This window comes from Camelus bactrianus, chromosome 10 (genome assembly GCF_048773025.1).
Source record: "Camelus bactrianus isolate YW-2024 breed Bactrian camel chromosome 10, ASM4877302v1, whole genome shotgun sequence".
NCBI lineage: Eukaryota > Metazoa > Chordata > Mammalia > Artiodactyla > Camelidae > Camelus > Camelus bactrianus.
The window spans coordinates 45,197,970-45,222,454 of record NC_133548.1 but is presented as its reverse complement, the minus strand read 5'-3'; the positions used below and the strand labels follow the sequence as shown (position 1 = coordinate 45,222,454).

Here is a 24,485-nt window from a genome sequence, read left to right as displayed (position 1 = left end):
CTAAAGAATGGTATATATGGGACATCTTGAAAAGAGGGTGTTACGGACACATTTATGGAGCCCTACTATTTGTAGAATAAAGTTCTAAGTTCTGAGTTTAGGAAGATAATAAGTCAATTCCCCTGTTGAGAATGTCTTAGTATCTAATATCTAACATGAGAGATGGGAATTTGCAGAAAGGAACAGATGTAGGGCAAGACCATTTATGTGTGAGCAAGTTAACTGCTGATTTTTGTATAATAATCCTCTTTAATCCAAACCAGAATGGGTGATTTAATTCATGATTTGACAATGGAACAGAATATTTGCAACCAGTCTCGCCAGAAGGAGGCATCGGCAGCTAGGGCAGTAAATTTACACTTGAGGGAAGAGCAAAACCGGGCTTAACTTGTTTTCTCCTCCCATAAACAGAAAAAGGGTGGGAGGATTTTAAACGACAATGATGATCTCTACTTTGAACATGATGAGTCTGAGATTAGAATATCAGTGAAAATTGGTGAAAATCCTAACATAACAGCTAATATTAGAACAGTGTTTTACAGCCTGTGATGCACATTCATCTCCATTTTGCTTTTAAAACTAGTACTGAAATTTATCAAGAATATCGCATATTAAAAACTAAGATATAGAATTACCAACCAGCAGAGTCACCATTAAGCCACAGTAATAAAGGAACTCTGCCGAGAAGGGTAGAAAAATAATAACAGATAACTGGCCCAAAGACAGAGGATGGGAGAAGAAAATGGAGACCGTGCAGGAGACAGTCCCTTCCTTTGTTGGTTTTTCTAGGTCATTAAGCCTCCATGGGAGCCATTCGTGCGTGTCAGTGAATAACCATGGGTTTGAGTTCCTAACAGGATGAAACGAGTATGTACTTTTAAATGATCTCAGCTCAGACTCTATTTATTTATTATTCTTTCAGCAAACTTTTAAAATATCAGCTCTTGGCCAATCCATGTACTCAGCAAAATGGAAATGACAAGAAGAGTTTAAAAGATAACCTCTTCTGATACAGCATTTTTGGCAAGCTGACACAGAAAGCTGAGTCCTCATTTAGTCAGTGGCTTGACTGATGACTAGTGGGGTTCACAAGGACGATAAAGACAGGCTCTGACAGCCCCGGATCCTCTGGAGTCTGTTTTCAGAGAAGAGAGGCTGTGTTCAGTGGGAATATCACCGAATTGGAGGGCAGCAGATTCTACTCTAGCTCCACATTTGTAACTCTTGGCTATGTGCTTTGGAAAACTCAGTTTCACTTTATTTCCTCTTCCAAGAATGAGGTCTGGATGATTCCTGACCCCCGGGGTCTGGCCCTGCCCCTCCTCATCCCTCACTCCTATCCCACCTCCCTCTGCTCCAGCCACACTGCCTTTGTACTTACTGTCCTCCTGCCGTTGTCTTCCTCATCCATCACTTTGTTAGGCTTCATTTTTCTATTGACTGTATTACTATTTGAAAGTAACAAACATTTGTTTTCTTGCTTCTTCTTTGTCACACTCCCTGGAATATAAGCTCCGTAGAAGCAGGGCAGAGCCTCTCCCTGTTATTGATCTTCATATCCTGAATGCTTAGAACAAAATTTGGAATATAGTATATACTCAATAAACAATTTCCAGATGAATAGATAATTTTCAAAAAAAAATTGGAAGAACTCTTGATATCTCTTTGATTACAACATATTTTCTCCACGCTAATGCTTATGGAATTTGAATGCATCTTACGTTGAATGTATTGCTTTACTGTAGTTTTCTCCTTCCCATCACACTCCTCACTGCAGAAATGTATTTTGTAATTGATTTTCTCTTTTAATCAAGGAAATGCACTCTGTAGATAAGAACTCCACAAGTCCTCTGGCCATTTTTTTTTTCTTTAGTGTCCAAACAAACTGGCTTGAGGTCTCATCTATGTATTGTGGGCAGTCCAGCCCTCTTCTCAATCTCCAACTACTTTGGGTCATGCTCTCCTGGGCACCGTCTCTGAAGCTCACTTTCTCAATATGTCTTGGAGCCTGGAAGCTACTCTCTCCTCCCAGCATAGGTGCCAACAATTCTGGCATTCTTAACTATATTCTCCCGCTCCCATTATAGCACTGCTGATAGAACTTACTGCTTATAACAGACTTGTACTGAAAGGTTTTTGGGGGTGGGGTGGGGGGTGACATTTAAAGGGAACTACAGGTCTCAAAAAACTTACAAAACTGTGCCTTGATTTCTAACTAGAGGAACAGTTCTCAGAACTTTCTGAGATGCTCTTCCTGGCTTATCATCCTCAAATTTGGCTCAAATGAAATTTTCCATTTCTTTCTTTAAAAATAGAAAAAATTAAAGGGAACTACAGAAACATAACATGGACAATAATTAGAACTGATATTATCATAAACGCCCTAAATCCATCAACTAATCCCCTAAATGAAAACTTTCTTCTTAATAGTTTCAGTTTTAGTCTCTCTTCTTCAGTGTCTCTGTCCCATTTAACACATTTTCCTTTTTCCGTAAGTGCGAATCTCAATTTCCACATTCTTATTGCTTTTTCTATATGGAGTAATTTAGCTCTTTGTCTTCCCCTCCTTCTTTCTGAGCGTATCCTGTGCAACTTCATGTTCCACAAGCAAGCAGGTCGTCCAGGATTTTTTTATACATACAGCTATTTCTTTCATATAGATTATGTCACCTTCTTGGTACACAAAATCACTTGTAGACAGTTCTTACTTTAAATACCATTTGCTTTTTTTTTTTAAATTCTGGATACATTAATAGATATTATAAACTTATCTTAGCTTTTCCATTGGGCAGTGGAACATCATTCTCTACCTTTGGTAGAAAACAGTATGATGACCTTATCTCTGATCCGCTTGGTCTTTACTCCATAAACAATGGGGTTGAGTGCGGGTGGGATGACAATGTAAAGGTTGGCAAACATGATGTGGAAGGTGAGGGAGACATTGTGTCCAAAGCGATGGGCAAGAATGGAGAAGAAGGCAAGTGTATAAAACATGAGGATGACACAGACATGGGACCCACAGGTGCCCAGGGCCTTCTGGTGGGCTTCTTGGGAGGGGAGGCGAAAGACAGCACAGAGGACGAGCATATAAGAAACAGCAATGAGGATCACATCTGAGATGACCGTCATGATGGGAACACAAAAGCCATACCAGATGTTGATGGAGATATCAGCACAGGCCAGCCAGGCAACTCCGATAAGTTCACAGTACGTGTGGGGTATGATGCGTGTTCTGCAGAAAGGCAAGCGTGTGAGCAAGAATACATCTGGCAGGATGATGCAGAGGCTTCGAAAAGAGATGCCCACAGCAATCTTGATGATGGTCTTGGGGGTCAAGATAGTGGTGTATCTCAAGGGAGAACAGATGGCCACATAGCGGTCAAATGCCATGGCCATCAGGATCGCTGAGTCCAGGACAAAGCTATAGTGGAGGAAGAACATTTGTGTAAGACACCCTGACAATGTGATTTCTCGAGCCCCAAGCCAAAAGATACTAAGTGTTTAAGGCACTCCTGCTGTGATGAGGTCAGTCATGGCCAGTATGGAAAGAAAGAAGAACATGGGTTCGTGAAGGCTATGCTCCACCATGATGAGGTAGAGAAGGATGCAGTTTCCCATAACAGCCACAATGTAGATGATACAGAAGAGAATCCCAATCCACACATGGGCTTGCTCCAGGCCTGGGATCCCCACCAGAATGAAGGGTCCTGGGTTGTAACTGCTTAGGTTGAAAATGACCATGGCAGACAAGGTGACACACGTCCCAGCTCCTGAGGACAGTGGGTGATAAAGGACAGTCAGAGTCACTCTCACTTCCAACCACTCATCATTACTGACTCCTAAAGGTAAGGTGATCAGCTAATTTATCATTCAAAGTAGGGCACCTTTGAAGTGATAAAAGGTTGGTGTTAGAACAATGGTGGGTAACACGCATAAACCAGATTGTCTCAGATGTATTGGGATGTATGGTCATTCTATCGAGAACATCTTCTTTCTTTTGGCCACCTCTGTTGATTTACACAACTTTTCCAGGCAGCTTCCCATATTGGCTATAATCACTTTTTTCATTATACTGTATACGCTTGATACAAGCTAACAAATGACAGGGTGTACTTTCCCATAGGTTGGTGGATTATAGTTTATATGATGTTACATACATTATTAGTTAAGATCTGTCACTGTGGATTATCAATCTCTGCCCCAAGACAATTACTCATTCTTTTCAAGGCCACCTGATAACTGTGGCTTTTAGATATGTGAAGTCAATACCACTTTACTGTCATCCAAAAATTCAGTTTAGCAAACACTACCTAAGTTCCTACACTATGCTGAAAAACAGGTGTAACTTAAATTTAAATTTTAAAGTACTTTACAGTTGAGCTTCATGAGCCCTTGCTCCTACAAAAACACTGTTTTCTGCCACCCTAACACTATACAGCTGCATAATATCTTAATATTTTGAATTTAATAACATTATTGGTCAAGACTTCCGTACAAAAGAAGAATTTTTTTCTTTTTAAATACATATTCTATTAGATAGACACATAAACTCCAAGACATATACTCTCTTAGATATACAAACATACTTAGTAGTACTTAAAATCTCAAGCATACCTTGACCTATACTTACATTCTCACATGCATTTTACCATAATTTATTAACCCACACATAATCTTACACAAGGCAAACTCCCTTCCCCCATCTGTCTTACGCAGATATACACATGTGCACACATGCATGTGCACACATACCCACATGCACATACCATAGCCTCACAAGCACACACACCAAGGAAAATATAAACAAAAGATTTCATGCCTGAATTTTGACACTGCCATTTTCTTTGTAAATTCCCAAAACCTTTACTCTGGGAGTTAATCTTTTAAAGACTAGATTCGTGAAACTTTACCATTTGCTCCAACAGGGATGGACTTGGAGGGCATTATGCTAAATGAAATAAGTCAGACAGAGAAAGACAAATGCTGTATGATATCACTAATATGGGGAATCTAAAAAAAAAAATACAACAAACTAGTCAGTATAAAAAAAGAAGCAGACTCACAGATACAGAGAACAAACTAGTGGTTACCAGTGGTCACATGGGGGGTGGGGGGTGGGAGGTACAAGCTATAGGGTGTGACAGGCTACAAGGATGTGGTGTACAACACGGGGAATATAGCCAGTATTTTGTAATAACTGCAAATGGAGTGTAACCTTTAAAAATTGTATTAAGAAAAAGAAAAAAAAAGATTCATTTTCCAAGTGGGAACAAAGGTGAGCTGTTCCCTCGAGGCTAGAAGAGAAGGAAAGGGGGCAGCTGTAGACTCCTGTTGTTTGCTGGACAAGGATGTTTGTGACTCAGTTGTCCAAGTTATGATTAAATAACATCATGCACAAAAAAAGGCTAGGTTCTTCAATTTTCTTCCTTCTCCAGTAATGCATCTACATAGAAAGTGATTTAAAATTTAGAAATAACCAACCACATCACAAGGCCAGGGACTCCCAGGATCAGCACTAGGGAAGAGTTTGTGATGGCCACATGCCTCAGATCCTTAACCTGACAAGGCCAAAACTCAGGTCCAACCTTCTCCCTCCCCTCACTTTTATCACATTCTTAGGCCCAGACCACCATACCTGCCATCTCCCAGGCCAGTGCTCAGTTTCTCCACTCTTCCGATTTTGCCAAAGAGAAATCAGGCACTCTTTTCTTTCGGACCTTCCCTTATTGATAAATAAAATCATATTTTTTTATAGCAACTTAAACATTCCTCAACAGTGTCTCATCATTCATATGTTCCGGGTTCTGGGAACACAGTCCAGAGTTCAGACGGTGGTCCACAGTCCAGCCCCTTCCTTACATGATCATCTGTTCCAATCATTGGCATTCATTTGATGGAGCATGTATCCAAGTACAGGAGACCATGACTTCAGCTTATAAATGGGAGTTGCTTGGGACAGAAAGTTACAGTGCTCAGTCCATGCCCTAGAAAATGGAGCCCTGAGCTTTTCATTCACTCTGTCTCCAAATCCTAGTCCCAAACAAACCCTGCCAAAAAGCCAGCACTCACCTAGTCTTGGGGCTTGGGTCAAACAGAAAGAAGAAAGATTGTGCTGATAGTCACACAGAAAATCTGTAAGAGACGGGGACACACTAACCAAAGAAATAAGTGGAGGGGAAAGGAAAAGACTCAAAGGTTTAGTCCCTGCTCATTTATTTATTTTTTTCTGTCCGTTGTTCGATGTAAGAAAGAGGTAAATAGTTAGGGCCTGAGGGACCTTAACACCCTCTCTTCTCACTCTCAAGGGAAGAGTATAAAGAAGATTATATTAACCCTGCCCATGCCTGTGAGTTAACACTACCTCAGAGTTTGTCTTATGCACTTACAGGTGAGCTATATGCCTGTGGGTGTGTGGCCTCGTGTGTGCCCACCTGTCTGATCACCTAGGTTTCGAGCTCATGCCCTCCCCAGGTAAAGGACTTTGAATATGGTACTTAATATCTATTAAAAGGTGATGATGTCTTCCCTACTTCTCAAGATTATATAAGGATTGACAAATTAAATAGGGCAGTGCTTATAAAATGCTTAACACAGTGGCGGACTCACCGTGCACCTGTTAAAATGATTATAGGTCCATTTCAAGATAGCCTAAAACTGCCTTTCAGAGTAAGGCTCCAGGATCTTCATTCATAAGCTCTACAATGCATTTGTGCACCTTTTCTTTTCACCTGAAGGACTGGTTATATATGTGGATGAGAGCATAAAGACTGGAAAACAGGAAAGTGAGTTGGAACTGTCTACATCGGGGCAGAAGTGGAACGAAAACTGGATGCAGATTCCTCTGAAGGACCACATGGGATGGTCCTGCCAGGCACCAAAGGGCTCTTTGAAACATCCTAGGCTAAATATCCCACTTCAGCTTCAAAATCATCTGGTCCCAAACTGCATTCACTGCCCCCTCTCCAAACCTGTTCTTTCAGTGTTCCAAAGTTCAGCAAATGTCACACCTCACTACTTAGATGAATTTTTTAAAACTACATCATGCTGCTGTTTCCCTCTAAAGATCTCTTGAATCCATTCTCTTCTCTGTCTCCAGTGCCCAGCTACCATCATCACCTCTTCCCTAAGGTACTCTAATAGCCTCCTAAAGTATCATTTTATTTCTGTTTTGTCTCCCTCAGCGCAATTTCCACACTGAGGACGGACTGCGCTTTCCAAAATGTACATCTGACTATGTTGTTCCTTGGCTTAAATCTCATTTTGTTCTCATTGGAATCTTTACTTGCTGTATCTTCTACTTCTATTTATCTTCATCCTGGTCTTTGGGAGGCTGTCATCTTTTCATTATTTGAGACTCAACACAAAATGAAACTTCACTATAAATGTATCGTTGGTTAAAACAAATAATTAATGAAATACATTCCTGTGGGGATACATTTAGATCTGCCTGTTGGTACTGTGAGGAGTCCCAGATCTCAGTTCGTATCTAAGAGGCTTTTGTCCTACAACTCTAACAGCCAGGTTAATTTCCGTAAGTGTGGTAAATCCAGTCTTTCTATCTATATGTCTACAAAGATATTCAACAATAACCCTGAATACTGGGCTTTAAAAGTGCTCCTTTTTTGCCTTTATCTAGTCCACAGGCAGCTTTCCTTCTGGTTGGACACTGAGCACAAATAATTCCATTGCCAATGGCTATCTTTTTATATCTAACATTGAGACTATTGAAAATATCAGTCAAATGCACACCAGTGTTTAGTTTGATGTACTATTGAGTTTTCTTGGGCCAATATTTTTAAAGGAAAAGTAGGTACATTTAAGTAGTGAAAATTTCCAGTTCTTACCTTCAGAGTACTCTGGGATGATATGGATATTTATGGAGACATCTGTCCTTTTTGACTAGATTTAGTGGAAAAGAACTGGCCATAGGTAACTTGTATGTATTTTATATGAACACCTGGTCCAAACAAAAGGTTATGAAGAACTTACTTAGAGCTTAATGTTTCCATAACCTGGTTTAATAAAAACATATTTTTCTAGTAAATCAGTTACTGATTTTCATTGGACTAAAATAGAAACATATTCTGGTGTCCCTTCTCTATTTATAATTCACACCCTAAAAATGTAAACCACATCCCCCACTCTTCACCCCCAATTAAATAACAGCAAACAACAAACCATTACTTTACATACAAATGTTATGGTTCTATCAGCCCGATGCAGGAGAGGTGCCTTAGCAGACAGCTGGTCCTGCGACCTGGTATTGTCATCTGGAGCACAAATCAGCTATGTCAGCAGAATGGAAGACCCCACAATTTAATTACTATCATGTATGTAACAATTTTTTTAACTGGAAATCATGTTAGTCTTTTTTTTTATGATTAAGAGATTAAGTGGTTAAAATGACGAAGGTGGAAATTTCCATATGCCGGGTTTAATATTTTGTGCATATTCATTTTGACCCCTATCAATTACTTGAACTCCCATTTAGTGATTTCGTACAACGTGGACTCAGAGTTATTTCACAGGGACTCCTTAGCCTCAGAGAAAGATATTCTGTTGGTTTGTTTCTAATTGTTTTATCTTTTGACTCTACTTTCTCTTCTCCTTAAACTTCAGACTACCTTTATTTATACAGATAATGTTGAAAACAACGTATGTGGCTGTCACCCAGTAAAATGATATACTAAAATTTGACTCCCTGAGGTCAAAGACCATATGCTTCCTATTAAAATTTTATATTGAGAATTATTACAGAAATATAAATCTAGGGACATGAATGGAGTGGTAGTGTGGAGATGGGAAAGCAGTCTAGAAGGAGAGATACCATGTAGAACCTTGGTAGTTTGATTCAGATGAAAAGTGATGAGTGTTTGAACCACTGTGATAAGAGAAGGGGTGTTTACACCGGACTGGGGAATCTGAGAGGTCATCTGTAAAGAAGCAGTAGGCTTTAAGGTCATAGTGGATATGGGAGGAAATCTGACATCCGCTACCATTGGCACCCACCAAATACCAAAAATAGTTATTTCTTAACTGATTCAGAAACTAAAGGACTCACTAGACCAAGTTAAGCATATTGAATTTGAAGAGATAATGAATAATATAAATGGAGATACACTTTGGCATGAGACCACACTTCTTTTGAGATACAAGAATGAACAAGAGAGTTGGGACCAGCAGTGCTTCTAATTGGTCAAGTCTCAAACCCACATCTTAGTCTGTACGTGCTTTTCTATCTTATTGGCCATAAGAATTTGGCTTCCTCTGTGTATTCCTTCTTAGGGGACTCTACCCATCCACATCGCATTTGGGTTTCTCAAAATTAAGTAAAAAATGAGCTTTGGATTTCATCATTGCCTTCTTCCTTTGTCTCAAATAAACCCCTGCGCTCTCAATTTAATAACTGCATGGGTATTTGCCATTCATTTATTTGCTAAACAATGCTTATGCACACAGTACATGCCAAGACTTATGCTTCAAGCTGTCCAGGAACGGATTGAAGCAACCAAACTAAAACTCTAGGAGCTCACAGCATCATCATGGTAGAAATTCCTTGTACTACTATGATGTATAAACTACTCTGATGTATAAATCTGAAAAAAAAATCAGATTCCTTAGAAGCATCTTTGTAAAGAAAAAGAGATACTGATCACTTTGTTTTCATTTAAAGTTTTGCAATTACCTTAGGGAATTTAAAAGAAATTAAATTTTTTTAGGTTCCAGAAACAAAAATATGTATGTTATCTCCTAGACTAAAAAATTTTTTAGGATGTATGAGAAGACTTCTGCCTAAAGCAACAAAGGAAGCAAAACCATGTTTCTGACTAATAAGGAATTTTTTCATTAGGCTCTTCTCTGGGGCCAAAGCAACAAGTGCAGTCTTTAACCTAATGTACACTAGGAACTTGCCCCTGCCTCCTAGGCTTCAGGCAAACATCAGTGGGACCCCTTAGGAAACAGGAGAAGGATGATTTTGTCTCGGATCTGCTTGGTCTTGACCCCATAGACAATAGGGTTGAGTGCAGGTGGGATGATAACATAGAGGTTGGCAAACATAATGTGAAAGGTACGAGGGACATTATGTCCAAAGCGATGTGCAAGGATGGAAAAGAAAGCTGGTATATAGAATATAAGGATGACACAGACATGGGACCCACAGGTGCCCAGGGCCTTCTGGCGAGCATCTCGGGAGGGGAGGCGAAAGACAGCACAGAGGATGAGAGTGTACGAGACAGCAATTAGAATCACATCTATAATCACCGTCATGATTGGAACACAAAACCCATACCAGATATTGATGGAGATATCAGCACAGGCAAGCCGGGCAACACCTATGTGCTCACAGTATGTGTGGGGAATGTTGTGTGTCTTGCAGAAGGGCAGACGATTTACAAGGAAAACGCATGGGACAAAAACACAGAAACTTCTGAAGGTGATTCCCAGAGCAATTTTGACAGTGGTCCTGGTGGTCAGGATAGTGGTGTATCTCAAGGGTAAGCAGATGGCCACGTAGCGGTCAAAGGCCATTGCCATCAGTATAGCTGAGTCTAGAACAAAGCTGTAATGCAGGAAGAATAATTGAGTGAGACAGCCAGGGAAACTGATTTTCTGGGGACCAAACCAGAAGACGCTGAGAGTTTTGGGGACACAGGTGGTAGACAATATGAGATCAGTAATAGCCAGCACAGAAAGGAAAAAGCACATGGGTGCATGAAGACTGTGCTCCACTGTAATGAGGTAGAGAAGGATGCTATTACCCACAATGGCCACAAGATAGATAAAACAGAAGGGGATGCTGATCCAGATGTGGTACTGCTCAAGTCCAGGGATGCCCAGAAGGGTGAAGGCACCTGTGTTGTAGCCAGTCAGGTTGTACATGGCCACTGACATCTGATGAAGAGCTTCTGTGTCCTAAAATAAATTGTATATAATGAACGTTAAAAAATTGTATTGCAATTCTCCCTGAACTCTTGTCTTAGGACCATCACTCCTTTTTCTGATCTACCAAGAGAGAGCCTCCCTTTGCTATTAATAGTGAAGGTCATTTCTTCTAGAAAGATTCCCCAGACCAGTACTCCGGGTACTAATCCCCAGAGCTCCCTCAAGTCTTCTTCAAACTGCATAAAATGCTATTTCCATTTTAATGCTCAAGTTTTCCCTGGCTCTGTGTAATGTGTTGCCGTATAATTACAAGAATAGAGAAAAACAATCTAACCACATGCTGAGAGAGAAAAAAATTAGAAAAGTGGGGCATAATTGGGAAAATAAGGAGATAATTAATCTTTACAGACTCTTCCCATGGGCCAGACTCTTATAAAAGTAGGATCTCATTTAGAACCATCTTGTGAGATATTTATTTTTATCCTCCTCTTTTTTTTCCTTTCCTTTTTTTTAATAGAAGAAAACTCTGAGAGCTATCTTACCCAAGATCTCACGTTCTGTAACTGGCAGAGCCAAGATCATTACGGTCCGCAGACAACACTGTTTTTGCTGCTGCTTCACACCAGGTGACTTTCTCAACACACTGCTCAATGTGAAGAATTGAGAAGAGGCGGGAGACGTAGAGAAGGTGTAAGGAAAGGCCTAACACGGAACCATAACTTGTCACACCACCCCTATCGCGGCTGCAGGGATTTTCCTGACACTAGACAGTCTCGGGATTTGCAGATCACAATGTTTTCGAAGGCTGTGTTGTTTGATGCCTTACCATGGAGAATAATATGAGAAAAAGATTCACACACAGCTCAGTCTCTAGCCCACTCGGACGATTTAATGAGGAAATCAGTTTAAGTGTGCTTTTGATAAATACCAAGGTGACCTCTAGTGGAAGAAATATAGAATTTATGTATTCTAAATTCTGGGTCAAGATAAAAGGAAATAAGCAACCTCCAGAACAAAAGGTAATATTTTTTAGAATCTTCATTATTCTACACAAATCTAAAACTTTTTACATGTAATCACTTCTATGATCATCTTAAAAAAATTGTGAGATAAATAATAACGTTATCCACATTTTAAAGATGTAAAAACTGAAACAGAGAGAAGTTAAGTAACTTGCCAAAGCCACCCAATGAAGAAATGGTAGAAATGGGAATCAAATCCAAGGGGTATTTTCCTAGACTCCTATGTATATGACCAAAATTCTCTGTAAAGTCTGTGGCAAAGGGTATACACATGATATGTGTATAGTAAAAGATATTAAATAACTCAAATAAAAAATATAGAAAACCAGAAGCACAAAATAACTTAACAGCCTAAAATCAAGCACATCACTTACGATTATAAATGTATATTGTTGAATTCCTATATTTAGAAACATAGGCATGAATCAAGTCCTTTAAATAAAATCCAATGTCACATTGCTCTCATGAGAAAGCTCTAAAAGAAAGTAATGGAGAGGGTAAAAGGGACAGATAGACAAGGCTACTTCAGAAAAAATTAAAGACAAAGGAAGCAAACCTGACAAAATGAAAATCAAAAAGTGTAAAATTTAATTTTAAAAGCATTAAGTGAAGCAAAAGATACTTTGTACAATTAAAAGGAGCACTTCTAAATGAAGGCATGTCATACTGCCTGCAGACAGCTCTTCTAAACCCTCATTTAAAATGAAAAATAAATAATGCATCAATCTATCCATTTACACACTTCTTCTCTTTTCTAATTATTAGCCTTCACAGACTTCCTTGTAATTCCCTTCACTCTTTGAAGACACAAGCCCAGCTATTACCTGCAATAAATTTAACATCCTTGCCATTCACCTACCCAAAACTTGCCCTCAAAGTATGTAGCATCACCCTGGATGGCTTTATTTTGTTGCAGAGGGTCAGCCACACAACTCCAGGGCCATACCTTTGAAGTACTGTAACCTAAAATTGACTAATGTCACACATCACAAATGTATTTATTGTATCTGTTCAATTATGTGGTTCAGTTAATACTGATTCTCTCTTCAACAACCTTGAGCCCTGAAGGGTGTTGACTTTTCACTATGATTCACTCAGGATCCAAGTTTCTTTGCATCCCTTGTTACATAAGGTAAATTCTATGAGTCATCATTTTAACAACTCTCTTACAAACATTTTGCTCCCCTTGCTCCACTGACCTTCCATTTCATGTATGTGTCTAAACTCAACTACTAGATTAATAAACCCAGTAAGCACTCTCGATCATAATGGAAATCACTTCTTAACTAGGCACATTTGTGTTCCCCAAATTTCATGATCATGCACGGTTAACTTAATCTTCCACCCTGTCCAGTGATCCAACAGCCTGAACTTGTTCAACTCAGTCTCCCTCTGTGGCTTTTCCCCTCCTCTCCTCTAAGCACATTCACCACCCCCAAACCCCTCTTTCTCAACAGATAATCTTTTATTTGACTTCAGAGAGAAATTAGAATCCATTAGCTATGAAATCATGTAAGACAGCCATCACATCTGCCTATTCTCTACCCTTTTTCCTTGTTATAGTTGGAAAAAATGCCCCTTTCATTTCTGGGACCAAAAACAAACTCATACCCTTTATGTCAACCTTCCCCCATCATCAGGTACCTTTCATTATCACCCATTCTCTTTCTTGCCTTTGTCTTCAACCTAGTCCTTTAAAACTTCTGCTCCTTCAGCACTGAAACAATTAAAATGTGCTCAAATGTCTTCCCAACTAAATTATAAAGTATTATATTCTCACCTCTATAACTAAATACATAGTTGTCTACACTACTCATCCCCATTCTCAGCTCCCACTTACCCTCTGTCTCATGTTAATCTCATTTCTGTCCTCACCTTTCCACTGAAGCAGCTGTCACTAAGGTCACCCATGGTGTCCACAACCCATCTTTCAGTCCTGATGGACGTCTCAGCAGCCTTTGACACTACTGATCATCCCCTCAGTCTGGAAACATCCACTTAATGTTTATCACAAACTTTTTGAGTTTTTATTCAACATCACTAACATTGTACCTCATCCTTGACTGTTTCTCCTACTCTGTAGCTCTTAAATCCTGCTATTCCTCAAGGCTTTGCCTGAAGCCATCCTTTTTCTGTCCATACTTTTCCTGATCTATGTCATCAACTCTTCGAACTCCAATTAATAGCTATACATTGCCTCTCCCAATTCTTTAGCTCCCATTTAGATCTTTCAAGACACACATATCCATCTGCACCCTGGATGTGCACTGTTTTTGGATATCTCATGGGTACCTCATATTTAACATTTTAAAAATTAAAATTAAAATTCATCGTATTTCTCCACAAACTTAATGCCTTCTACTGTGTCTAATATTTCAGAGAATGTTAATATCATGCACTAAATGAGCCAACAGAGAGATTTGAAATACCTCATTTGTACCTTCTCTCTTTAAATCCACCATAGACAATATTGATTCAATTATTTTTTCAATCTAAATTAAAAATCCTTAACATAACTAACAGAGTCTCCACAATCTAGACTTACAACCTTTTCAGACTTCTTGCTATACTCTGTGAATGCTTGCCAGAAAAAAATCCTGCATTTTCTAAAAATACACATGTTAAAAGCAATGTCCATGTGAGAGATGATGGTAAATTCCTCTACCACTTCATTTCCAGGGTGCCAGCTACAGTATTTAATTATTTCCTCATATATTTTTACTTCAGTATCCACTGAGACTCCTATCTTTTCTCTGAAGATGAACAGAAATGAGGCCAATGATGGTGGAAACCCATGTGCTGAAGAAGAATGAGACCACAGCCACTCCCTAAGGCTGAGCTAACACAGTGCAAGGTGTTCAAAGTAGTACCCAAGCATGGAGTAGTCATGCATTGATACTGCACTTCTCTGAACAGTGGTCATTTGGATGAATAAAAGTCTAAACAGATAACGTGTGCTATTCTAAACAAAGGTAACCTAAAACGTGTTCTTTCCGTTCCTTCAAAGTCTCCTGACAGTGAGACTATGTACATACTTCTCGCTTGACAGAACAAGTATTCTCATCCCTACTCTTTTCCCCAAACAAGGCTAAGTTCTATTTATCATTCAAGTCTTAATTAAGCCCCTTTTTCATTCAGTTTAAACATCTCTTCCATGGGAACCATCTTCCTGATCTCTCTATATTTAGAAACTTTTATTTTGTACATGTATTTCCTCTTTTCTGAAATTCATCTTACTTGTAACTAATAGCTTATTGTCATTTATTTTCCTGATAGACTGCAATTTCTGCAAAGATGAAGATCATGTCAATTTTGTTTTTAAAATTTTTTTTGTTTCAATTATATCTTCAATGTTTGCACAATGGTAGCCCTTAAAAGGTGCTTATTAAATATTTCTGGAATTGAATATCACCAATGAGTCAAGACAAAAAGAATATTCTCATTGTCTCTGAAAATGCATTTGCAATCATTAAATATCTATTACTATGTAAGTAAAGGAAAATGAACCTGTGCAAACTGCCAGCTCATAATATGCCAAACCAGAAGAATGCTACAGGCATTTCCACTAAAGAAAAAACAAAATCATCATTATCCTTTTTATTAACGTTTCTCAAGAAGTTCTATCCAGGCAAATCAGACATTTTTAGGACTGATTACTTTTGTCCATGTCCTTTGTCTCAGCTTAGGTTTTCTTCCAGAAAACCTTTCCTTAACCCTCAAGACTGTCCTCTTATTTACACCCACAGAACCATGGAGTTATGAAAGCACTTGTCATAATTTATTGCATTTATTTGCTTATCATCTACCTTTCCTGAGTGTAAAGACATTTTCATATTCCTACTTTCATTTCCTTATCCTAATTTAATTTCTGTAAACACTTAAGTTTTATTAAATAAATGAATGATGCACAGACACAAGCTCCTGTGTGACACGGGACCTTTGCACTTTTGCAGCCACATCCCTTCCCACCCCTCCTCTAGTCTCCCTTCTATTTATTCCGTATTCTATTAAAGTGCAGGTCAATGAACAAATGGCTAAAATAATGAATTAATTCATGAACTAACACACAAAGACACATTTTTACACATATACCCAGAAATTGTGGAATCACAGGCATGTAAATTTACATGAAATCATATTATAGCCCCCACTTAAGAACCCTGATCTTAGAGTCGAGGCTCTGGAATTTGCACTTAATCTCTGCCTCTTTTTTGATTATACCAAACAAACTATTTGATTTCTCTAAAATGTCTATTTCCTCGTAGAATTTTTTGTGAATGGAAGCTTTGTAAGGAGATTTTTCTACAGGAGAAAAGTTCTTAACTCAATGAGTGGAAATGTTAAGCTCTCAATAAATAATGACTAGTGATGACATTGCAATCACAAACAAAAGCAAATACACACGAACGGCAGAAACTCTCAAATCGCGTGAAAATCACAGAGCCCAAGTCCATTCTTTAGATCCAAGTTCTCAGACCATTTGTTTTTGGCTGTTGAACTGTGTCCTCTAGACGGCCCCAGTCCTACTTGTTTCCTTTTGCTTTAAGTACCCATCCTCACTCCAACTGCTAAGATTTTAAAATCCAGCCTCACGTCTGCATAGTATATCCAGGGGAAAGCTGGACTGAGACCACCTTGTCTTTGCTTACTGACTCTTTGTCCCTCCTCTGACGTCCTCTGTAGGTCTGTCCTTCAGTCAGCTGCCCCAGGATCTGGGCCTGAGCCATGCCCTTGGCTTTCCAACCATACCTGCCCTCCCAAGTAGATCTCACCTGGAGACTCCGCAGTCCCCGGGCCCTTGATGAGGGTGGACAGAAATGGCACCCTCAAGGTGCCAATGTTCTTTCTCTTCCTGGGCCTTTGGAGAAGGCCCTCAAGCTGGTGGGCCCTCAAGAGGCTCCAGACATGAATCCAGTCAGTGAGCTGTGGGCTGCACGGTAAGGCTGTTCCCAGAGGTCTAGGTCCTGCAGTCCTGAGGTCCCACGGGCTGGGGTGGACTGAGTCCCTGCAGGCTCAGGTCTTCTGGGACAGGAGTATATGAGCAGACAGAATGTCCTGGGCTTTCAAAATGACAAGTGTTCTCTCCACTCCCGCTAAAGCTGCTTACGTGGTATTTTGTGTATTTGTTATGTACATGTGTGTGTGTGTCTATGTTTGAGGCAACCTGCATGTCTTTGCTGTTATTTTGTTTATGTCATAAATTTCAATCATTTGTGTAAATATGTGTAACGTTTGTTTTAGTAGGAAAATGCAAACAGATTTATAGAAGAAAAGATACAGAATCTTTTTTCTGGTTCAGGCTTAAACAGGGAATACCCTAGTTATCACAAATCATTCATATTGATCAAGTGCTTGAACTTTCATATGAAACTCCTTACACATACAGTTGTCATTTCTGTCAATGTAGACATCAAAATATCTTTAGAACCACTTTCTGAGACAGCATGGAAGGGGGCAGGGCACAGCCACTCAAGGAATGACAGCAATTTAACACCAAAATGGTGGAAGATTCATTCACCTCCTAGTTGGCCCTGAGGATTCAGAGGTTTGACTTCTAGTAGATCTTGAGCTTCATTATATGCTCATTATAACAGCCTGATAAATAACATGCCTGCAGGTGCCAGATAGCCCCAAAGCTAGCTGCAAAAGGCCAAAGAATGGGCCATGGCCCGATCCCTGGGAATCCCACCCCTTCGCCAGGGCAGTTGGAATGATCCCACCTGCAAGGTATAAAGCTACTGAGCTCGTAAAAGCTGGCAACACCGCACCTAGTGGCCCTTTTCACTCCCTCCTCTTTGGAGACGGCCCACACTCTATGGAATGTGTACCTACTTTTTACTTTAACCTGAGCACCCAATTCCCACACCCCTTTCCTTGCCTTTCTCTTGCCTTACACTCTTTATGTCTCTCTAAATAAATCTACCTTTACTCAATGGTGGCTCACACTTGAATTCTTCCCTGTGTGAAGCCAAGGACCCACACTTGGTGGGGCACGTCCCAGGGGCTCAACCGGATCCTGGGACACGATCCTCCTCACGCCCCACATCCATTCTCCTGCATCATTTCCTCCATCAGTAACTATTCTTGTTACTGATCTAAAGATTTCAATTCCACCCTACCAATCTACCCTCTCCTCCGAAGCCATAATAATCTTTCTAAAATAGATATGTGATTGTCATCTCTGCAGAGTCTTTAGGATAAAATAAATCTCCATTAGCATAACATACAAGATCTAGCAATTTCAGGCCCTTAACTTCCTCTTCAGTTCTGTCTCCTGCCACTCATCTCCAAAACACCCTGCATTCCAACTGGTCTCTTTGGATTTTCACACACACGTAATTTTGCAAGCATCTTACATTTGCATATGTTGTTTCTTCTTTCAGAGAACATCTTTCCTATTCTTTTCTGTCTGACTCAGCTTAGAACCTAGCATCACTTCATTTGGAAAGTCATCCCTCAATCACCCCTGTGTTTACCCCTTGCCTGGGGACTAACCACACCATGTTTCAATGATCTGTGTAGCTCTCTGTCTCTACCTTCAGAAGGCAAATTCCTTGGAGTTGAGGACCTCATTCTTAATGCTCACTATTGTCCACAAACTATGCTTTCAATCTATGTTCTCAATTATTATTAGTAGTAGAAATATCATCATGTATCTATATCACATTTATTTATATAACATTTTTATATATTGAAGTTACTAATGGCAATTAGAAAATAATTTTATATTACTTGATGCATCTAAAAAAGGCCTAAAACTTCCTGAAGTTACAGCACAATACAGAGAAAAGGAGAGAGAACACTGAATTGCTAAATCTTAAGAAACACTTTATTAGCTTATGGTGATAGCAAAAACTCAGATCACATTAGAATCATTTGACAAAAGCGTACCTTACATTAGAACCTCATTTTTACTGTAACATTTTTGTCCTCTTCTCCCAGTTCAAACTTTTACCTCTACCCTAGTTTTCAGAAAAGCCTATATCCCATGACAAGCATGATTAGTAGAGAAGAAAATAAGGAATTGTGGACTCTAATAGCTGCCCTCAATTTACTTTTGTCTTTGGGGAGGGGTTTATTCATGTTTTCTATAAATGCTTTATGTATTCAGATACAATTTTTGAGGAAACAATTGTTGTTCTGATTAGAATCAATGGTGACAAATATAGTATAAGCACTGTGGTTCATATGTAGAGCCCAGGGCATTTTAATGCTGATACCCTAACACATCAGAAAGATAAAGAACCTGGGTGATTATTAACAATGAAGCATGGTGGTTTTACAAAGTGTTCACAAATTTTGTGATACTGTTATCTTCAAGAGGTAGAGCTTAATTCCCCTCCCCTTTCGTACATACGGGCTGGACTTAGTGATTCACCTCTAACAAAGAGCATGTGGTGTGTGTAGCAGGGTGTCCCTTCTGAGACCAGCCCATAAGAGGCATCGAAGCTTCCTCCTTGCTGTTTCTCTTGAATTGCCCCATCGGGAAGCAGTTGGCCTCCACGACATGAGAACAAGCAGCTTGTGTGAGGAGGGATTGAAGCCTCTCACCAACGAACAGCACTACATAAGTGACCACCTTGGAAGTAGACCCTGCAGCTCCCACCAGCCCTTCTGAAGCTTGTGACCTCAGCAACACCTTGACTGCAACCTAGTGAGAGACCCAAGACAGAACCACCTAGGTAGCCACTCCTGAGTTCCTGTCAGGCAGAAACTGTTTTAGATAATAAATGATTGCTTTTGTTTGTTTGAACTGCTAACTTTAGAGGCAATTTGTTACACAGCATAGATAACTAATATGAAGAGGAATGCAGGTTATCATTACATAGCCCTACCCATGGATAAGGAAGTGAAGGTCAAGGCAGGGTATACAGTTCTTGGCCATTTAGGCTTCTTAAAGACAATCCGCTATAATTCTATTTGAATAACCCCCTTTGAAACTTACTTCAGCAGAAAAGGTCCCCTATCCTGTATGTGTGAAATATGGGAAGCACTATGAATAGCTATAAAAGGACTTCAAGATCACTTCTTTTTCACAACAAATATTTACTAAAACTAGGAATAATATGTCAGGCCCAGGAAACTAGGCATCAGACTGGACCCTGAATATTCAGAGATAAATAACAGTCTATTTACTTGCGGACATAAATTTCTAAGGTCAATAGACTTGTAGAACAAAATTTCAATACAGAATGAGAATCATAGGTAATCCAAAGATGTCCATGGAAACTGAGTGCAGGGGTATTAATACCACAGCCTAGGGATCAGAGACCATCTTGAGGACTAGGTTCACTTACTATGAGTCTTGAGGATGAATAAAGATTCAAGGAAAACACAGAAAAGTATTTTGAGCCAAGAGACCAGCATGTGCAAAGGCTTAGTGGTATCAGAGGATATGATGTGTTTGGGAAATGTGTGTCATTTAGTAGAGCCATGTGCACATTTAGTGAAGTTCTGAGAAACAAAATTGCTGAGGTAGACTGGCAACCTACCATGCATTCATGCATGCAGGACTTGAATCATTCAATACAGATACACTGAACACTCAGTAGGAACAAAACACCAAGACAGACACCAGTAATATAGTGAAAAGTGAATCAGACATAATGCCTTTCCTCGTGGAATATTCAATCCTTTGAGGAAGGCATGCATTATTCAAATATTCAACAGACTATAAGTGCAAAAATAATCACTACCTTTGATAACTGTTATGAAAATCTGTAGAGTGTTCTAAGAGTAAATGACAAAGGTATCTGATCAGGCCTGGGGATGACAGGAAAAGATTCCTTGAGGAAAATATTTGAAAGATGAAGATAATTCTAACTAAAAGCTAATCAAATAGAAATGTTTCTTGGGCTCTTGCTATCTGTCAATTACAGAGCCAAACCCTTCAGAAGCATTATTGGATTTAGTCCTTACTTCCTTCCAAATTGATAATATCCTTATTTTTTCTATATTGCAGATACGACAAATGATGCATAGAAAGTCAATCCAAATTGTTCAGCTGTGAAGTAAAGAATTGCTAACTCTGCTTCACATTATGCTACATTCTCTCCAGCAGGCTTAAAAAAAAAAAGAGAGAGAGAGAGAGAGATTCCAGTCACAAAGAAAAGAATGTGTAAAAGCCCTTAGGCAAGAAGGAAGAAGATGTGAATACAAGCACCTTAGGAACAGGTAGTATTTTGTTTGTTTGTTTGTGGTTCATATACTTAAAAATGTTACCAGCAACAAAAGCCTTTTTTAGTAAGTAAATAGACTTTCCAAGGAATTATGTTGAAAGATGATATTCAGCTTAACAGCATATTCCTTGCCCTAGTTTACCATTCATTCATTTGTGTATTCATCCAACCTACATTTGTTAAGGCATCTACAGGAAGCACATAAGGGGGATCAAGGGGAAAAGGCTTGAGGCCAAACACCGACTGCTGGCTGCAATTTACCAACTCCACCTTTGGATGGAATTGAGAAATTTATCAAATCATCCAAGCTTCAGTTTCCTCGTGTGTTCATGGAGTTCTTACCCATCACACAAGGTTTGAGGATTGATTGGGATGTTGTGTGAACGGTACTTTGCACATTGTTTGGGATTACATGAAAACCCATTTTTTAATCCGATTTTACTTTACTGCGTAACAGGTGCTGTGGCTGCAGATGTGGCTAAGACATGTTCACTGCCTTCAAGGATGTCGCAGATTAGTGTGGGAAAACACATCAGGAAGCAGGCAATTCCAGTACAGAGTGACAAGAGATCTGTCCTTACGAAACACAAGGGGCCATGAGGACACAGGGGAGGTTACTGACATCATCTGGGGACAGGGCAAGCTAGTCACGACTCTTACATCACAGCTGAGTTTTGAAGGAAAAATAGGTGTTTTCAAGGAACATCATGGGAATAGAAACATGCTAGCCAGAGAAAACATTATCTCAAATGCAAATAGTAATTTACGTCTGCAAATACGTGGATTTTTAAGAACCTGTTTACCTTTGAAATAAGGGATCCATACAGTCTGGGCCATCCCTAATTAATTCTGTAGAAAGTAGAGCCTGTTCTTTAGACTTGGAAGTTTTTCTCATCCAGATGGTTATTGAACTTATGAGCTTACTTTGTGTTAAACAAATTTAATCTCACAATCAGCCTATAAATTAAGTACGATCTTTTCTTTTATTTTAAAAAGAGGAAACTGAACCAGGATAAAAGGATCAAAGAAAGAGTAAAAATGTTGTGCTTTGACATTTTTATTGTAGAAAATTAGGAGCCTTCCATCTGATGCCTATCACTTTCTTGGTGCTGGAATCCTTACCTTTCTCCCTCTAATTTTACCAATAATTTTCTCCAACAGAATTGAGGCCTTGAAATTCATAGGAATTGGATCCATTATTGAGGCTTCCTGCTACTTATTTACAAAAGAAATTCTGTTGAATCAATGTGATTACTTGACTTCCCACAATTTTTCTCCTCACCCATGTTCTTATCCCCAGGTCACTGCATATCTTTAGGAAAGAATAGAAAGATGACCTTGTCTCTGATCTGCTTTGTTTTGACACCATAAATGATGGGATTGAGGGCGGGAGGGATGGCTACATAGAGGTTGGCAAACATGATGTGAAAGGTATGAGAGATACTGTGGCCAAAGCGATGAGCAAGGACAGAGAACATGGCTGGTGTGTAGACTATGAGGATGACACTGACATGAGAACCACAGGTGCTGAGGGCTTTCTGACGGGCATCTCTGGACGGAAGATGGAAAACAGCATGAAGGATAAGAGTGTAGGAGATGCCAATGAAGATCAGGTCTGAGATAACAGTCATTACAGGCACGGCAAAGCCATACCAGATATTGATAGAGATATCAGCACAAGCGAGTCGGGCCACCCCTATATGCTCACAGTATGTGTGAGGGATGATACGTGTCCCGCAGAAAGGCAAATGCTTCACCAGGAACACGACTGGCAAAATGACACTAAAGCTCCGACCAACAATGCCCACCATGATCTTGACAACTGTCGATGGTGTCAAGACGCTGGTGTATCTCAAAGGGGAGCAAATGGCCATGTAACGATCAAATGCCATGCCCAACAAGATGGCTGAGTCCAGAGAGAAGCTGAAGTGGAGAAAGAACAACTGAGTGAGGCACCCAGCAAATGTGATTTCTTGAGCTTTCAACCAGAATATGCCAAGTGTTTTGGGAACACATGTGGTAGATAATATGAGGTCTGCAGAGGCCAACATCGAGAGGAAGAAGAACATGGGCTCATGGAGGCTGTGGTCCACAGTGATGAGGTAGAGAAGGATGCCGTTACCTGCCAGGGCCACAAGGTAGACAGCGAAGAAAGGAATCCCAATCCAGATATGGAACTGCTCCAGCCCCGGGATGCCCACCAAAATGAAGGGGTCTGGATTAAAATTTGTTGAATTCAACGTGACCAACATGTTGATTGTCATTCCTTGAGGACAAAATATCACAGCTGACTCCAGGGACAGACAGCCCATGAATTCCCTTTCAGTGTTTTCCGTAACTAGGATCCTCCCATTCTATCACGATCACCTAACAAAAACTAGGGAAAATGTGACCTACCTCTTGTCACAACCACTACAGCATTTTCCAAAAGCTGCCAAGAGACCTCAATTAAACCAATTATTCCCCATCTATGGATATCACCATAACTGTATTATTACTATATTAGGACCAAGTCCCAACAGATTCATGACCTACGAGCATATTGGCCCTTGGTTGTCAGTTAAAATTTCAAGATTGTCCTGCCCTTACCAAGTAACTCAGTCTGAGATTTCTCAAAGATGTAAATATTGACTATCTATCCTACACCATGAGTCTCAGTAATATCTTCACTGAGGTATCCATTCAAAGAAATAACAGGAACCATGTGCAAATTAGCAAATCTGCATTGTTTTAAAACTAATGTATCAGAGGAGGGTATAGCTCAAGTGGCAGAGCACATGCCTAGCATGCACAAGGTGCTGGGTTCAATCCCCACTACCTCCTCTGAAAAATAAATAAATAAAATCTAATTACCTCCCCCAACCAAAATATAAAAAAATAAAAATAAAACCAATGTATCATTAGGACTCTGTTGAGTTAATCTACTACTGCCTACTTGCCCCTGCTTCTTCAATATCTGGAGGAAAATCTTCATCTAAATATTCGGTCAACTAGCACATCATTATCCAAGACTCAGTATCTTCTTACACCTGCTAACCTCCTGACCAGCTACCCTACTTTATGATTGCATCATTCTCCCACTTCTGGAACAGGAATCTGAGGGTTCACTGTGACTTTTTTTTCTTCTTCAGTCTCTATATCTTATCTGCCAGCTCATAGGATCCTTGTCTGAAATCTCTGTTTGATCACTTATTCCCTTTTTTCTCCACATCCTCACCTACTCAATTCATCTTAATCACTAATTGGAACCATAGAATAAGAATTTCCGTTCTTCCATAGTTTTGAAAGTCTTTTCTTCATCTTTTGCTGCCATATTGCTCTCTCGAAAACATGATGTTATCAAGACATTGGCAACCTTGTTTAAAAGTGCATAATCACACTCATCGTGACTACAGAATAC

General features: G+C 39.7%; 3 protein-coding genes across 3 annotated transcripts; all 3 read right to left on the bottom strand.

Moving 5' to 3' along the window:
• Window positions 1-2,799: 2,799 nt before the first annotated feature.
• Window positions 2,800-3,744, bottom strand: LOC105061861 (olfactory receptor 52H1-like). Its single transcript, XM_010945996.3, is given in 1 exon segment — window positions 2,800-3,744. A coding segment is annotated over 1 exon segment (942 nt). The 5' UTR covers window positions 3,742-3,744.
• Window positions 3,745-9,939: 6,195 nt separating this feature from the next.
• LOC105061841 (olfactory receptor 52H1-like) lies at window positions 9,940-10,881 on the bottom strand. Its single transcript, XM_010945977.3, has one exon. The coding sequence runs from the start codon at window positions 10,879-10,881 to the stop codon at window positions 9,940-9,942; it is 942 nt and encodes a 313-aa protein (XP_010944279.1).
• An 11,505-nt stretch (window positions 10,882-22,386) lies between these two features.
• On the bottom strand, window positions 22,387-23,337 carry LOC105061860 (olfactory receptor 52H1-like). The gene has a single exon (XM_010945995.2). It carries the CDS (start codon window positions 23,335-23,337, stop codon window positions 22,387-22,389), a length of 951 nt encoding a protein of 316 aa, XP_010944297.1.
• Window positions 23,338-24,485: the final 1,148 nt, after the last annotated feature.